Source organism: Myotis yumanensis, unplaced genomic scaffold (genome assembly GCF_028538775.1).
Source record: "Myotis yumanensis isolate MYYU_CA2020_CCGP unplaced genomic scaffold, mMyoYum1.0.hap1 SCAF_3, whole genome shotgun sequence".
Lineage (NCBI taxonomy): Eukaryota > Metazoa > Chordata > Mammalia > Chiroptera > Vespertilionidae > Myotis > Myotis yumanensis.
This window is the reverse complement of record NW_027223754.1, coordinates 30,544,805-30,563,233: the sequence shown is the minus strand read 5'-3', so window position 1 is coordinate 30,563,233 and position 18,429 is coordinate 30,544,805. Positions and strand designations below refer to the sequence as shown.

Sequence of the window (18,429 nt, the reverse complement as noted above, 5' to 3'; positions counted from 1 at the left end):
ATCATTCATCCAGTGATACCATCCCTGCAGAAAGTTTGTTCTTAAATATGGTGGCATCAGCTAGAGCCAGGGTTTTCTTATTTTAAACATGTGTTTCAAATATTGTTCAGCTTTCTTTCCTTTTTTTTTAAGAAATTTTTTTAAAATGTATTTTTTATTGATTTCGGAGAGGAAGGAAGAGGGAGAGAGAGAAACATCAATGATGACAGAGAATCATTGATCAACTGCCTCCTGTACGCCCCCACTGGAGATCGAGCCCGCAATGCGGGCATGTGCCCTTGACCAGAATCGAGCCTGAGACCCTTCAGTCCGTGGGCCAACGTTCTATTCACTGAGCCAAACCAGCTAGGGCTAAAAAATATATTTTTATTGATTTCAGAGAGGAAGGGAGTGGGGGGGGGGGGGGCAGGAAGGGGTGGAGAGAAACATCAGTGATGAGAGAGCATCATTGATTGGCTGCCTCCTGCACACCTCCTATTGGGGATCAAGCCTGTAACCCGGGCATGTGCCCTGATCTGGAATCCAACTGTGACCTCTTGCTTGGTTCCTGGGTCGATGCTCAACCACTGACCCACACAGGCTGGATTGTTCAACTTTCTAATAATGGCTTCACTCAGGTTTACAGATCACAGAATCACTCAGCTCTTGCTCCTGTTAAGCATGCCTTATTGCTTTGGGTCATTGGCTAATTTTGAATTACTTAATTTATTTAACATTTTCTTATTTAATTGTCACTATGATGGGTTTTCCAGTAATATAAACCCCAGTGATCAAGCCTTCTGAGAAGTTAGATTTCTATAACTTTGTTTTGATTAAAGTTAATCAAATAATTCGTTTTATTCCAGAGAGTGGCAATTTTTTCCTATAAAAAAACCAGGTAGTAAATATTTTCAGCATTACAGGCAATATGGTCTCTGTAACACAAAAGCAGCTATCAACAGAGGTGGGCCTGGCTGTGCCACTCTTTAGTTAAACAAAACCTGGGGTCAGGTCCAAGCTTTGCCCACTCCTAAATCACAGGCACTGAATAACAGCTGACTGGGGAGGATTACCCTCCCCCATAATCTTGCTCCTAGTAAAATTCTGATATAGTATATATTAAATGAAATGCCTTTTTGCAAATGTTAATCCATGGCAAATAAAGGTGGTGGTGGAGTGTTGTCCGGGTTTTAGGCCCCCAACATCCTGCTGCCTCCTAACCCAGGCTAGGCTGCAGCCTGAAGCAGAATCTTTGGGGTATCGCAGAGTTTAACTGCTTGGAGAAATGATAATCTGGGGGTTATTTCGTTGGGTGCATTTTTTAAAATTAGCGGAACTAAGTGTATTTGATTGAGGTTTCTTTGATGGTGAATGTTCTCTTTTTGCTTTTTCTTGTTCTTTTCCTTGGGTAGCTCCCCACCCATTCGATCACCCCATCCAGCAAGCATGCAGACAGCAAGTCGGTGCCACTGACGCCTGCCTACCACACACTGCCCCATCCCTCCCACCACGGCACCCCACACACGACCATCAACTGGGGGCCCCTGGAGCCTCCGAAGACCCCGAAGCCATGGAGTCTGAGCTGTCTGCGACCCGCACCTCCCCTCCGGCCCTCAGCTGCTCTCTGCTACAAGGAGGTGAGGTCTGAGCGAAAGTGAGCGCGACCTGACATCTGGACGTGTCAGGTTGGTTGTGCTGTGCTTCATTCCAGTAAATTCAGAAATAATGGAAAATCACGAATTTCTACCTGTGACATAAAAGTGCAGCTCAGCTTCTTTGAACTGTGAAGGGCCTACCTTTCTTTATTGTCATTTCCTTCTGTTTAGGGGCCTGGGAGGCTGTGGAGAACCTCATGGGGGTGGGTGGGTTAGTGCAACATTGGACCCTCTCTGTGCCCCACATGGCCTTTTCTGTGCTCACCATGGTCCTACCTTGAGGAATCAGAAGCTTCCCATGGGCTTCCTCTGGGTCTCTAGCTGAGTCTGAAATGATTTTCAGCTTCCAGTCATGATGGGTCTCACTATTTCTGCATGCTATTCTGCTGTGCCTTCCTTATGATCCTTTTCCAAGTTTGAGATCTTGCCCGGGAACCCTACATTTACAAATAAAAAATGAAAGTTAAGACGGCTTTTCTCTTTGTGTAAGAGGTCATCATGCACGTTGCTCTTTTCCTTTCTAATCCAGGATTTTGTGCAGTTAAAATATGATTCCCAGCCATAAATAAGTGTTAACAGTTTCCTGCACTTTCATGCTAGGTTTTATACAATAAATCTGCTTTGATGAGGAAAGGAAGTGCCATGAGAATTGAATTCTGAGAAGTGTTAGCATTCGAGGAAGCTTGATAATTGAAATGATGAGAGTTGGTTATCACGCGCATGAGCGGCATGAATGAGTATGGTTATCATGCGTATGAACTTGAGTATGAGTTGGCAGTATGGTCATTGTGAATGTGGATATGGGTACTGGGAGTGTGAGTGTCGTTATTGTGAGGGAGAGTATGGTGATTATGAGTATCAGTGTGGTTGCAATGAGCGTGAGTGTGGGTGAGGATAGTGAGTAGGGGTGTGAGTGTGGTTATTCTGTTAGCCTGAGTATGAGTATGGGTAGAGTGTGAGAATGCATATAGTTATCATGTGAGCATGTGACTATGGTTATTCTGAGTGAGTGTGGTTATCACTGTTGTGATTATCATGAGTGTGTGTGTGAGTGTGAGCATGGTGAAACACTATGGCCTGATAGGAGTCTCCACATCCAGAGACCGAATTTGCCTAAGAATCTGGAGCAGACCCTCCCTTAATCCTTGCTAGCAGTTCTAAAGATTTTAAGACACCTAGAACAGTGCTACGTAAATTATTATTTCTTTACGTTTTTTGTTCTTAATGAATTTTGAATTTTTTGATATGTCTTGCTGATGGTGGTTATATACCCAAGTCAGAAATGTCTTTATCATGGGCAGTTCCTTAAAGAATGTTGATGTTCTTTATTACCTAGTTTAGTGTTTACAGGTAGCACAGGCAAGCACTGGTGGAGATTTCATTATTGAGAAGGAAAACTGGGATAAAAGTGTTAATTAAGCAAAGGAACAGAAAGGCAAGGTAAGAGGTGTGGCAGTGAACGTGAGCATCTGGTTTGGGTAAGTCTGGCTACAGTTGCTTTGCTGGACCCCATGCTGTAGAAAAGGTTTCACACTCTTAAGTATTGTACAGTATTACTGAGCACCTCTAAACACTTAGTGAAAAGAAGTCTTACTGAGTATCGCAAAAAACGGAGCAGCCAGCCTTGTCTGCATCGAGGAGTCGGGTGTGCAATGTGTGTGGATTTGTGCCCTCTGCACGTGTGGTGGGTGCCTTTTCTGGTGCACCGCCAGGAGTCTCAGGTCTTTGCTTTGAGTTATGGAAGCCACCAAACACATGCCGTGTTTATTTCTCTGTGAGCTGATTTCTGCTGCATTTTAAAGAGTTTTTAAATACTTATTTTTATGGAAAATATTTTGAAGAGATACTTTTAAACATAAAGTTTTGTTCCCTCTGTGCTTTCAGTCTGACTCATCCCATAGCACATGTCACCTTCTGAGTCTTGGTTTCTCATTGTAAGATTCACAAATGGCTTATGTAATTTAAATGATGCGGAAATGAACCCTTTTTAAAAATATATATTTTATTGATTTTTTACAGAGAGTAAGGGAGAGGGATAGAGAGTTAGAAACATCGATGAGAGAGAAACATCCATCAGCTGCCTCCTGCACACCTCCTACGGGGGATGTGCCCGAAACCAAGGTACGTGCCCTTGACCGGAATCGAACCTGGGACCTTTCAGTCCGCAGGCCGACGCTCTATCCACTGAGCCAAACCGGTTAGGGCAGAACCCTTTTTGATACTGATAATTTAATGCATGCTTGACAATTGAAACTTTACCCACTCCATTGGACTTCTTCCTACTCTCAGTTTTTCACCTTCATCTTCTGCAGTTTGTGAAGTTGTGTTGTAGAGGTAAGAGGTAGACCATTACATTATGAATTTAGCTCTGAACTAGTGTGAACATGCTCTAGAGAACCAGTGTCTCATCTTCTCTCTGCATCTGTGCTCAAGGCCGATAGGATGATCTATCTTACTCCATTTTCTTCTCCCTAAGGCTTTAAATATTTTCCTAAAGGACTCATATTTTACTTACCTCTCCTTTAAAAATAGCCCTGGGCTTGGCCAGGTAACTCGGTTGATAAGTGTGTTTTCCCAATACGCCAAGGTAAGTGGGTTCTATCTACTATCAGGGCATATATGAGATTCAGCCAGTGAATGTATATATAGGTGGAACAGCAAGTTGATGTTTCTCCCTCAAATAAAAAAATTGTAAAAATAGCCTTAGTTTTCTCATCTCTTTCTAGTTAGCAGCAGCAGATGCGTCTGTGCCAGAATTAGTAGCATGCATGGCTCTCTGTTCGCACACCAGCCAGCTGTCCTTTCCTCTCCAGAGGCTGCCTGCCTCCCCTCTGCTGTGTGTGTGACAGTGCTCACGGACCCAAGTAACATGAGGGTTCTTACCAGTTATTGTCCTAGTATTGATTTTAAATTAATGCTCCGCTGCTGGCAAAAAATCAAAATATGAGAAACGTAGGAAACTTTTAACAGTGAATGGCTGTGGTGATTTAATATTTTACACCTTTACAGTGACACTTACTGATCTGTCAGTAAAAATTACTGCCTTGGGAAATTGTCAGCATTTTTTCTCTTTTTTTTCCTTAGGATCTTAGTAAGAGTCCCAAGACCATGAAAAAGTTGCTACCTAAGCGCAAACCAGAGCGGAAGCCTTCGGACGAAGAGTTTGCGCTGAGGAAAAGTGAGTCTGTGGGCACAAAGGCCCGGGTCTGCCTCACAATCCACAGCACAGTGTGCTGGGATAGGGAGATGGCTTCTCAAAGACTTCAAACACAAGTCAGGGTCAGAGCCTTCGTGGCACTTCCAAAGGAAATTGTTGGAGCAGCAAGAGCGACAAACTACTGCGGTGTAGACACTTGAGCAAGAAAGAAACACTAGTGATGTGCTGTTGGATTGGACGTGGGGTTTGTGGGAATGAGGCTTTCAGCTTGTAGGGACTGTGATGGGATAGGACTCTGAGGCCGGGGGAAGGTCTGGGCCAGTGGTGAGAATTTCAGAGTTGTTCTCTGTGCTTAAGTGGTTTCTCAAGCTGTGAGATTGAATAGATAGAGAAGAAGAGAAAGGGTCGAGTCTTAGATGATGAGGAAGGGAAGGAGCTAGCAGAAGAAGGACCAGGAGGTAATAAGAAAACCAAGGGTTTTTGTATGGGCTAAAGGAGAAACTTTAACTGTGTGGACCACTGTGTAACTAGTGCCTGTGCACGGCAAGTACTAAGTAAACCTGACTCCTTTAAAGTCACATCGTAATTCTGTGAGTTACTTTAACTTTTATTACATTCAGAATCAGAGAAGTTTTTCTGGTTATTAGAATAGTCTGTGCCACATAGAAAATGTTCGCTGTCCTCTCATTAATTTACCTTCTTCAACCTTCTCAGGGAAGCCAGTCCCTTTCTGGCTTCATGATGCTTTTGTGGCACTGAGGAGGAAACCACTGTACTTGCCCACGTCTGAAAATAATCCAGTTACATCAGCTGCACAGAGGGAATGGCCTGTTCCTGGAAGTTACCTTGCAACACCTCCTGAAATTGAACTAGTTAAATGTTACCTTTCTTACTCCTGAGAGAGGAGCTTGTTATGGAGCTTATAATGAGAAACCTGTTAATTGATTGTTCCCAATTCGTGAAATTTAAGTCAGCTTCTCAATTGCTCTTAAACTCTTCATACTGGAGTTTATTTTTCAGTAGGGGCTATTCGGCTTGCTTTGTATATAACTGTCTTACTATCATAAAATGACGTAGAGGGTTTAGTGTGCAACTTATAAATATTTCAGCCTTCCCTTCTTCTTACATTTTTATTACAGTAGGTGAGCTTTTTAAAAAATATACCCAGCCTGGCTGGCGTGGCTCAATGGTTGAGCGTCGACCTATAGACCAGAAGGTCACAGTTCAGTTGCAGTCAGGGCATATACCCAGGTTGCAGGCTTGATCCCCAGCGTGGGGCGTGCAGGAGGCAGCTGGTCAATGTTTCGCTCTCATCATTGATGTTTCTGTCTCTCTCTCCCTCTCTCTTCCTCTCTGAAATCAATAAAAATATATTTTTAAAAATATCCAAATATTATGTTAGAAAATATAGAAAATCTAGGAAAACAAACTAGAGAAACAATTTAACCCTAGGTTCATATGAAGTGTGAGGCTCTGAGCTTGGTACTAATACCATTAGATGCTGTTAGTCTGGAAGATTCTGTTCTCTGTACCTGTGATCTCTGAGAGAGAAGCCAGTGTCTGGAATAATCCATAGCTTAAGGAAGAGCCCTGGAATGATACCTTCAAGCTTTAGATTGTGCCTTATAAATTTCTTAGATGAAATCTCTAGTAGGAATTTGTGGATCATAGGAAATGTTCTTTGTAAAGCCTCTGATAAATGTGGTCATATCGCCTGTCTTCATTCCTACCAGCTTTGGATGGAGGGAAGACTTTCTCTCCACTATCCATATCAACATTGAGAATTGTCAGGTTTTTCACTTGTTATCAGATTGGTATGTGAAAACCTGATGCTTCGTTTTAATTCTCACTTCTTAGTGGGATTGACTATTTTTTGTTACTGACCGTATTCTTTTTGTGTGAAATGCTTGTTTCTAGTTCTTGCCTTTTTTTTAATTTCAGGATATGGAATATTATTTTTCTTCTGGATTAGTAAGATAACATGTACTTAGGATATATTAACCTTTTGTCAATATGCTGCAGATAAGAAATACTTTTAAATAATTAAAAATTCTATTGAATGTAATTTTGTAAATACTGGAAAACAGTTATCTGACAAAAAAAATAAAAGGAGGGGTTATCTTGATTGTCATCATTTTGGTTGAGTGGATGACTTCACATTCCTCTACTTAATTGGAGTAGTTATTTTTAGATTGTGACCTGTTGTACTTGTCATTTTTATTTCGATTGTGACATGTTGTGTCTGTCTTGACAGGCACAGCTGCTTTGGAAGAAGACGCACAGATTCTGAAAGTCATCGAAGCTTATTGCACAAGCGCCAAAACACGGCAAACACTTAACTCAAGTAAGTTTTATAGTAGTGGTTCATTGTTTTGGTGTGTGGTTTTTTTTGTTTGTTCGTTTGTTTGTTTTGGGGTTTTTTTTGGTAAATCACAGTGGGAAGGAAACTGGGCTGTGGGGTCCTGTGCACGGCCCTCTGTGTGCTGCCTGAAGGGTCCTTAGTGAGTGATGCTTCTGTGGTCTAGGCAGGTATAGGATAGCTTGAGCCTGACATCCCTAAATCATTGAAAGGGTCTGAGCTGTCAGTAAAATAACTGATTTATAGAGAAGGTTCTATTGGGAAGCCTTTAAGTATAAGGTGCTGCCAGAGTTTATGAAGCTTAGAGAAAATATATTTAGATATCAGCGGAAGATTCATTCAGTTCAGTTATTTAAGCTACTTAAACTATTGGTGTGGTATTGGGATTTTATTTATTTAATTATTAGCTTTTTACAATTGTTGTTAAAAATATAAATCTAGAACAAGGTTTCTTTTAGTCCACTCCCTTTTTTTAAATGATTGCATTTAAAAATTTTTGAAAGTAGACACAATTTATTAGATTTCAGTGCCACTGAATTTGCCTGCATCTTATGCATAATGTCTTAAAATCTTAATCTATTGTGAGAACAATAACAAGTGGGCCTTTTTTTTTTTAACTTCCCCAGCATTTGAGGGTGGAGTGCAGCACAGTGAGGGGTGGGGCAGATGGAGTAAAGTATGTGGTTTGTTCAGAAGAAAAGGGGACAAGTTTACCCTCTGCTGGTGCTGGGGCCACAAGCATCACAGGGTATCCTTCTGTACTGTTGTTTCTTAGGGCTTTTATTTTTTAAGAACTGGATGGTTTATATATTACTTCTAGCATAAAAACTAGTTTTTATTCAATTTTCTATGTTTGGTTCCCTTTCCACCCTGACATTTGACAAATCACTTATCTCTCCTTCATTTTCATTACCTGTAGTATGGTGATTAGAATCAGTGTCCTGTCCTGTTTTTAAACTAAAGATGGGGGGGGGGGGGGGGGGAGTGGGAAAGGGAATTTCAACTGCTTTAGCTTTTGTTAAAGATGAAGATAGGGCTAATAAGGTTAAACCCCAAGTGGCATTTACAAATCATCTAGAAACTTCCTGTGGCCAGTACATTACATATCCCACCTGTGACATTAAGACTTTTTTCCCCATATTCTCACTGGTGAAAATGTCTTTCGTAGTGACTAGCCAGCAGAGAAGGAATCAAAATGGAAAGATCTGAATGTGGAGTGCATATGCATAAAATCAGGCAATCATTTGTAAGTCCAGATTATTGTCATTTAAGATATTACATGGAGTTTCATATATTTGATGAGATTGTGTTATAAGTAATAGGCTGTAAAATGTCAAAATGTTTTTGGTTTTGAATTTGAGATGTTAAAGAATTATTCATCTCAACTTCAGTTATTTGAAATACAATTTCAACCGGATAGTCTCAGGTGACTAGACTAGGCAATATGAGCTTTATGTATGTTTTGTGTGGGCGCTGCATTTCTTCATCCAAGAGACAGTGAGTGCCCTGTGATGTGCCTGTGGCCTTGCTGCTTCTGGCTGCCTCAAAGGAATGGCTCATCGTTTGTGCAGATCTTTCCTTATCACATTGCTTTTATTATGCGTTTCCATTTCTCCTGTGCAAGAAAAGCATTGGACACTACATTGATTTTTATATTTAACGGCTATTATGAGCCAACTCATATATACAATCATATATGGCCTTAACCCAAACATTCTTAAGAACAGGTCGGATAGGAAATTGACCCTTTGCGCTTGAAAGGTGATTTCCTTAACACATTTGGAAATGGGATCAGAGTGAAAGCAGCTCTTTTCATATTAAATGTTTAGTGAAGACAGGATGATATGTCTTATCTAAAATTCAGCTCAGTTCCGTATACATTTAGATGCCATTTACAAACTAAACATCTTGGGTATTAATTTCTATCTCAAAGAGATAATGACCTTCACAGACTATAGGTATTTAGTTGAAGAAATCCAAACTAGACTATTGCTTGTTCTTACGGATTTGGAATGGAATTACTTTGGTCAGAAGCAGGAACAGGATGGGACCAGTGATTGCTGTCTGTGCCATTCCCCAACACAGAGGGGCACTCTGGTTCCCACTGAGTGTTTCATTCCAGAACCTTTGTCCCTGGACCATTCCAGCCTGCATGTCTCATGCACAGCCGCCTGCCCAGTCATTGCTCACAGATGCCAACCACTCATGGGCTTATTTCTGTTCTCCCATTTTGCTCCCACTTCCTCCTGTTGTCCTTCTTTTAACACAGTGGCACTACCAGTTCACATCGCTCTTCCTGCCAGTAAAAGGGTCTGCATCAGGGCAGATAACACTTGAACTGACATGGCTTCCCACTTCATCCATACCCACTGGCTGAGCGCTCTAAGGAGGGAGATGCGGGGTGCTGGGAAAGGGGCAGTGAGTGGGAAGCGGACCCTATTTAATTCCTTTCTCCATTCTGAAATTTTTACAGTGGTTATAGTTCATAAGGTAAGTTTTAGACCCCCATCATTAAGATGACTTCTGGTGACTTATAGTCTGACAAAGAGGTAGCTGAAGAAGTAAGTCAAAAATCATTTGAAACTATTCTGCATTCAATATCCATTTAATGGATAGGAAACAATTTTTAATTAACCACACAAATGATTCCTTTTACAAATAATGTCCTAAATGAGGTTATTTGTCAATAGAATGTGGAATAGAATTGGTTACTTGTTAAATGTCTATGGATTCATTTGTACTAGTAGACCTGGGCTTAATTTGAAAAGATTTAACTGAGGACTTAATAGCAATGTTTTTAGAAAGGAACAATTTGGAAATAATATTGTGCTTTAGGTTTATTTAAATAATAATTGTTCTGGTTTTATTTTAAGGGTTGTGCTAACTTTGTTATTAAAACCCAGCCATAAATAAGGAGAAGTGAACATTGTTGCCATTTTTTAACAGTATTTTCTCTTTTCCTTCTTTTCCCATCACCTTTTGCTTTTATTTTCATGTTTTTGGTTGTGGCTCTTCCTGTCCGTCCTCCTTTTCATCTCACCTTTGCCTGTCACACCTGTCACTCCATCCCACTCCCGTCTTAGCATGGCAAGGCACTGACCTGATGCATAATCACGTCTTGGCTGATGATGACCAATCAAGTCTAGACTCCTTGGGTCGTCGCAGTAGCCTTTCTCGTTTGGAGCCTTCAGACCTCTCGGAAGACTCTGACTATGACAGTATATGGACAGCCCATAGTTACAGAATGGGTTCTACATCTCGTAAGAGCTGTTGCTCATATATCTCTCACCAGAACTAATGCACTTCTGAGCTTTCTTAACAAATGCTTGTTGTATCGCAGCCTGCTTTTCTTAGATGTTTTCTTGCTGTTCCTTGTCTCTTTTATGTGATATTTTAACAACTTTTGAGAGCGTTTCTGATATTCCCATTGTATTTTGTGGAGGCATAATTGCCAATTCGAGTATCCATTTGAAATTACTAACTAACTGTTGAAGGAGATGGTGAATTCACACAGCCTATATCTATGGGTTCTTTTCTCTGGATAGTGGTGGTTTTATAGCCCAAAATGGTTTGGTTTTTTTATTCTCACTATAGCAACTGTCTCATTTCTTTTTGGATACAGCTATATGAACACTTTTATATTTTATACTGAAACCATACAGGTTTGTGATCTAAGTGCCAGTAACACGGAGGAGACTCTGGCCTTATATATAGGATTCTAAATTTTTTATGTATAATGGACACCCTGATCAAGTAGTTGTGGAGAGAGAAGAAGGAAAAAGCATGCACAAAAGTACTGAGAGTTCGTTCAGACAGCGTGTTCTGAGGACTCCTGGGGGTACTTGGCGACCATGAAGAACCATGTGTTGGTGTGGGCTTTGGGCCTTGGCAGCACTGGAAAGCTTGTCTGCACCCTACAGCTCTGTGCTTGTCAGTGTGCCACATGTGCTCTTCCCTGTGCCCCCATTTGCCCGAGGGGTGGGAGTTTTCCTCTGCAAAGTCCAAATTATTGTCAGAGTTCAGACATGGTCATCACACCAAACTTTCCTTAATTGGAGTAATTTCTCTTAAATGGCACTTAGCAAGCCTGTGCCACTCTACCGAAGGTTTAAAGTCCAAACTCTGAAGCATTGAGCCTCTGAAAGTGTAGATTAGAGTGCTTTCAGAGAGAGGCATTTTGGTGTGCTTAAAAAGGCGAGTGCTTTGGCTTCAGTCACAGCCTGGCTTTCACCCTGACATTCATACTTATACTGCCTGTGATGGACACATTGTTTGTTTTCAGCAACTAGCTGCAGTGAATCTCCATTTACAGCAACCCTATCCTATGTAACCCTCATTCTTGATTGTAATGGGGTATCTGAGTCTGTTGAAGACTTACTGAGTTGCCATGTAACTCACTTATTAGGAAAGCTCAGATTGGGGTGCACTCCCACACTTTCCTGGGATTTGTTGTAAGGAGATTTCACTGGCATCACTCAAGACTAATTTCTGCTTTAAAAAGAACTGAATGTGACATGTTGCATTCAGTTGTAGCATCCAAATCCACATCCGGTCATTGCTAGAGGGGAGGAAGTGTGTTCTCTCCCATGCATGCTATATCTGGTGTTAAAATGGAACCTTAAGGTTGTGTTTTAAGTATCCATTGAAACCAGCTTCAGAAAACAAGATGCCATAATAAACTGGGAATAACATTTTTTCCTTTCTTCAGGGTGGCTGTAATTCCAGGTGGCTGTGAATTCTCTCTTCCCTCACCATACCTCCTTCACCAAACCCATGTATTCAGTGTTCTGATCTCGTTTGCACAGAGACAACTCTGATACACTATGTCATTGTTTCCTGGGAGCTGGGTCCTGTTGCTCACAAGCCCAGAGGTGCTAGTGAACTCCCGGCAGTAGCATATTGCTTAGAAAATCAGACAGCTTCAGCACTGCATGCAATGGGGTCATTGGGAAAACCGATAACTCTAAGTATCTGTTTTCAAGCTTATGACATCTGGAGATTTCATATTTTTATATCAATTAGTATAAAAAAGTTGAGGAGCAATCGTTTAAAATTAGAGCTCAGTATTAACCCATGGTAGAGATGGAGTTTAATATATGTTCAGCCAAATAGCAAATGGAATTTTTGGAAAGCTATAACTACACAGTTCATATGCTTACTCAATATCATGCAAGGAATTTAGAAGTAATTTTGTTTTATATTTCGTAGAGAACTCACCTTTTCTGATATGAATAGAACATCTTTTTGTTTGCTTTGAGACTATAATTGGTGCATTGGCCTCGATGCCTTTGCCATGCCTTAGTAAACTTGGGTTGCCTGGGTCATTTGCTATATGCCACAACAATTGAAATACAGTTGCTGCACTTAGATTTTTCTGTAACACTAGTATCATTTGGGTTGTCTAAATGAGTTTCATTTTCTATACACCAAAGTTTTGACATGTTCCCATTATTCCTGTTTGTACCAGTTAAAGCCATTTGACGATGATTCTTTGTTGATGCTAAGATCACTGCACAATAACAACCTGGCTTTTTGTTTGTTTGGATTTGTTTTGAATGTCCGGCACCATTAGTTCTTGTGACCTGGTTGGAAGTAATAGTGCCACAGGCCTGAAAACAGTTCTTGTGTGGCAGTGGTGATAAGGCGTCCAAAGGGCCATGTTTCTACTTCTGTGGAACTTTAGTCATGCTGAAATAGTATTATATGCTTATACAGTTCTGTAACATTTATGTGTACAGCTAGTATTATAATGAAAGGATGAAGAATCTGGACTAGAAAGTAGGGTTAAGCCATTACCAGGCCTGTTGCAAATGGCCTAAATGGTGTTCCCATTGAATTAACACTTGCCACAAATACATAAGCTTATATTAATTGTGTTTTGCATAAAATTGCCAAACACAGTAATGTGTATATAGTGGTATAAGACCTGGGAAAAATTTATATATTGTGCTTTTTATCTGTGAACGGGAAAGCCATTTTTAGTGGGTGACTGCCCTTTGAAGACTCAGTTGGATGTATACCTGAATGTTGCATTGTATTGTACAGTATCATGTTATTGTTTGTGGTTGCATATGGCAATGAAGTGTTTGTTTTATATTAAAAAAAAAAAAGACGTCTGTTATGTACAGTTGAAATAAATTTTGCATTTGCTAGCCTGTGGCTTTTAATATTTGTTACATGGGGGTGGGGGGAATAGCATAGTTTGCAGTTTAATATGATTTGGCTGTTCTCATGAACATTGTCTTCCAAAGAAAGGCCAGGCAATAGAACACTTTCTATCTGCCTTAATGGAGAAGCTCTCACTTTCTTAGGTTAAATATATTCTAAACAATACAGGGCCACTCCTTGTACATTTTTATTTCATCTATTTTTCTTTAATTTTTCAATCACTGGGAAGTTTGTCTTAAGAATGGAGCATCTCATTTTTGTGTGTTTTTTGTGTGTGTGTGTGTATGCATAAATAGAAAAAACGCAACTTTAATGCTTTTTTATTTATACTAAGGTCAGTTTTTATTTTTGTTTTTTAAAGTGCATGCCCAGTTTAGTAGGAAAAGCAAAATGAAAGTAAAAGAAGTCCCTATGCCATTGTGGGGCTAGGCCAAGGTGCAAACAATGAACAAATGCAAATCATTCTCTAAAGAGAATCCTCACATTTCTTTTCCTAAGAAAAATAAATTAGAGTCTTATAGCCATAAATAACAAAGTGGCATTTTGGAGAAATTTTATTAAGTAGGTTTTTAAAAGTATAATAATTTTTTAAAATATTTTTTTATTGATTTCAGAGAGGAAGGGTGAGAGGTAGAAACATCAATGATGAGAATCATTGATTGGCTGCCTCCTGCACGCCCCCTACTGGGGATTGAGCTCACAGCCCGGGCATGTGCCCTGACCTGGAATCAAACGTGACCTGGTTCATAGGCTGATTGATGCTCAACCACTGACCATACCGCCCAGGCTAAAGTGTAATATTTTACTTCATTCTGGAAGTTATTTCACTTTTGGTTGTGTATAAGTAGATGAAGATATTAGAAATATGAATTTAAGAAGTGAGTTTTGCTACAAACATACTAGACTGCTGGCTAGCTAGGCAGATATGTTTGTTATTTATTTATTTTTTATATAAACTGTTTCTTGGCTTTTGGAGGAGGCTGACTCACTCATGTGTATACACACACACACACATATCATGCTCATGCCCTGAATTTGTGTTGTCAGATCAGGCACCAAGGTAGTGGTCTAACAACCAAGATGATTGTGCGCTGGGGCTTGAGTCCTACTTACTCCTGCTGCCTGGGCAAATCATCTGTTTATAAAATGGAAGTGTTCGATCAATCGGTGTTTCTCAAATGAAAGCCCATTTGGGGTTCTCTGAATGTTTTAGGAAGCAGTGTTCTAAGTGTGTCTTCAGCTTCTGGATTACACCTCTGAGTTGCCTCCAGGGGCCCCAGTGCCTACTGTCTCTCCAGCTGTGTGGTGCAGAGTGACCCCTGCTGGTGGCCGTGTGGACCTGTCACTGCCTGTTTGCAGCCATTGGCGGCTGGATCCCAAGCATGTGCAGATCTCTTTGGAGTCCTCAGGTTTGGTAAATGCTGATTGGTGCTAAGTATACATTATTGTTTCTTTATTTTCACCCCCTATTGAACAACTACAAGACCAACCAGCATTTGTGTGTATGTATCTATAGGTAGGATTTTAGGCTAGTCGAGCACTCTTCAGATTGTTACCTGGAAAGATTGATGCTGAAGAAAAAGTGTTTAGCACGCAGACGAATTTAGGAAATGCTGAATTAAACTTCAACAGGCATTTTTACTGCAAATCTTCTGAAAACCTTAAAAATGCTACATGTACCTTGTGAATCTCTAAGAAGTGGCTGTAGCATTCAACATTTTCCAAGATGATGTGTTGTGGAAACCCCTATTATCACCTGTAAAATACAGATTTTGGGAAACACAGATTTGAGTATGCTGGAACCATCATGAACCTGTTCATCTGTGTCTCAGACCTTTTCGAGAATTTTAAATAAAGCAATAGAACATTTTTGGTGGTTCTGCTATTAAATTGTTTTTCCAAACTAAGTAGTTCAGGCAAAACATGCTGCAGTACCTCTGAAAATATTTCAGTAATCTTGGAGGTATCTTGTTAAATCTGTTTACTTTCTAAAACTGTGTTCTTAAATAGTCAACTTACTTATAAACCTGGCTGGAGAATATTCCTTTATTGTTTTGTTGAAATACTAACATTTTTTCAGTTATTTTAGCAAAATATGTTATATTGAAACTAGGCAAAATATTAGCCTCCCATGGATTTCTGTTCAGGAAACAAGTAATCTTCATTAACAAACCTCCTGGCTCATCATCAGACCTATAAATGACATTTTTTTTACATTGGCATGTTTCAGGAATATAGCAGCTTAGTACATCTGACTACAGCAAACTTAACATTTTTTTCTGTCTTAGATATTTTTATTTCTTTTTAGAGGGATGAAGGGAGAGGGAGAGGGGAAGAGAAACATCAATGTGAGAGTAAACATAGATTGGCTGCCTCCTGCGTACCTCCAACCAGGGATTAAGCCCACAAACTGGGCATGTACCCTGACTGGGGATTGAACTGGCAACCTTTTGATGCACAGGAGGACACCCAACCAATTGAACCACACTGATCAGAGTTCAAACTTAACATTTTTATAATATATAGTTGCATTCTTCTTATGTGTTTTAAGTGTATTTAAAAATCAGAACCATGTCATGCATGTACAACCGTTGTACCAATTCTTACAGAGTTTAGTTTCTCTGATTTAGTTATGCTACGTGAAGGAATTTAAAGTTTTTATCTTTATGATTTCATCTGGTAAGAGATATTTATAAAATGTAATTTTTAAATTAATCCTCAGGACAACTCTGCAGCGGTGGTCAATTTTGTTCTTCTATTTTACCAGTAATGGAAGGTGGTTCAGTGGTTAAGTGAGCAGCCTGGGTTTATTGAGGACTACCACCGACGGGTGTGAGTGCACGTGCAGACGGTCCCAGCCCCTCTGCAGGACAGCGACTGCTGTCTGGCCCCTTTACAAAGTGGATATCCCTTGTGATTCTGTCTTATGTTATTTGAATGTTTTAATGCTGGAAAGAGTGTAGTTTGCCCAGGGAGCTAGAAGATGTAAAAATAATTATGTGTAGAATTTAATATTCCCTCAAGTGCTGTTGTATAAAAACATTTTTAACCTCTTGTCTCATTAACCCATTTGAAGGACTGTTGTATTACAAAACTGAATGTGACAGATAAACAACTGATAACTTTTTTGATTTGACTAACACAGTCAAGAACTGTTTGGACTCAAAGCAGATACCCGTTGGAAAATTTATGAGCCTTCTAAATTGTCCTATGTCATCAGTTTGCTTCTCTTCACAGTGCAAATTAAATTTGTTTTCTACATATCTGAATCTTTCTGAATCTTTTTCTCTTTTTCTAGGAAAATAGCACATGAATTAACTTCCTTATAAAAACATGGGTAACGTTTACATTTGTATCAGAAGCACAGGATTTTCCTCAGCCTTAAGAATTTTTGAGCTGGCTTGTATCCCTGTACTTTCTCAGTACTTTGTTTCACATACCAGTTTCCTTCTTAAGCAGCATTTCCCCAAGTAGCCCAGGTTTCCAAACAGCCTTCCCTACTAACCCAGAAAGGCCTAGAAGACACGCCACTTGCCATGGCAAGTAATTCTCCAGCTGTGCAACTCACTGTGTAAAGGGGAGTCTGTGGCCCTAAAGCGGGGTATGAGTGAAGCCACGCCTCCCTCTGCCTGACATGGTGGGAACACGAAAACACTAGCAGAGGGTCCTCTTTGAAGTGGTATTTGATAAACCTATGTACAAACATACTTCTATATACCAGTTTATTAAGTAAGGCTTGTGACAACATTCTAAGTACTGCATTTGATTATAACATTGAAGTTATTCTCAGCGAACAGAAAGGCCCTTCCCTTTATTGGTGTAAAAAAAGATACGTATAGAAGCTTGTGCTGTGTAACATAAGATAGAGCGTGATTTTCTTACTCCTGAGGTAACAAAGAAGGAAGTCAGCACCTCAGTTTTGTCCTGTTCTGGATGTTACGGTTTCCCAGCGGCTTGTATTTGGTACCTTTCCTCGGCTGTGAGACTGGGCAGGAAGGCTTTACAGATGTCCAGCTGCAGCCGGGAGGCTTGGCCAAGGCCCCGAGTCCCCTTCCCTGTGGCATGCTGCCGTGGGAATGGCAGAGGTACTCTCTGGACATCAGTCATGTTTTATGCGCCCTCCTTCTATGGAGCTTTGACAGTAATTGTTAATCTTGTGCCATTCATAGCAGTAAAAGCTTACATACTGGTGGAAACTGTTCTTCAAAATGAAAGTGTGAAAACATTGGTGTTATGCTGAACATTCCCATGATACAAATATGTACAATAAGTGCCCTCTTATAATTCAATGAACTTTTAGGAAGGCAAGTCAAAGATAAACCAAGAAAAATAAGATCAAGCAAGTTACGCTGTGTAATTAGCATATGTCAACATCAAAGGTATTTTTTAATGGAGAAATGTGTATCACATTACCATTTGCAGGTGTTTGTTTCTCTGTAGACTATATCCTTCCGCAATTTGCATTTGATATTTTTCAAAAATACAAATGATGTATGTTATAGTGTTATACAACCTTTGATATTATTTTAAGATTTTCTTCCTGTATCCTTAAATAAGATTTGATTCTCTTTTTTCTCACATTTTAAAGTAAATATTTGAGTTTCTCAGTTAATTTCTAAAGTACCTATTTTGTGGCAAACATTTATGGAGACACTGTCCTGAGCAAGCGGTTGTGTTGGGAGCTCGTTAAATGCCATAAACTTGTCTCTGACATGGTGAACGGTTTACTTCTAGGGAATGAAGAGTAGTTTTCATAAAAGAAACAAGATTCCTGGAATAATACAGCTTAAGGTTTCGTGGATTTGGATATTTATTCCAAAATACCCAGAGTACTGTGGGCAGAATCTTTACTACCTGCGGGAAAATTCTGGATTTAACAGATCCGTAATCCAGATTTAGAAACAGAAGCTTAATAAATTAGAAAAAGGCTGTTTCCTTCTTTCTGTAATGCTTTAGGCATGAAAAAAACTGGGTTCAGTAGACAGAGATGGAGAAAATTGGTAAAAGTTGCCCTTCCCTATTTTATCTAGAAAGTAATTCATGTAATGCACAGTCCCTAGAATTTAATGTTAATATTTAGATAGTGTTAATATAGTGAAATTGTTCTTAGC

General features: G+C 39.9%; 1 protein-coding gene across 6 annotated transcripts in view; it reads left to right on the top strand.

Annotated features, from left to right (window-relative positions):
* ARHGEF7 (Rho guanine nucleotide exchange factor 7) overlaps positions 1–18,429 on the top strand; it is a 133,768-nt gene that overhangs the window by 110,025 nt on the left and 5,314 nt on the right. For 2 of the 6 annotated variants that reach the window (XM_070408581.1, XM_070408582.1), the window contains exons 16-19: positions 1,392–1,616; positions 4,719–4,812; positions 7,046–7,135; positions 10,234–10,410. In XM_070408581.1, the coding sequence (XP_070264682.1) occupies positions 1,392–1,616; positions 4,719–4,812; positions 7,046–7,135; positions 10,234–10,410 (586 nt within the window). Of the gene's footprint in view, positions 1–1,391; positions 1,617–4,718; positions 4,813–7,045; positions 7,136–9,623; positions 10,214–10,233; positions 10,411–14,531; positions 16,582–18,429 lie in introns of those variants that run through there. The other 4 variants (XM_070408583.1, XM_070408584.1, XM_070408585.1 and 1 more) reach the window with 3 other exon arrangements.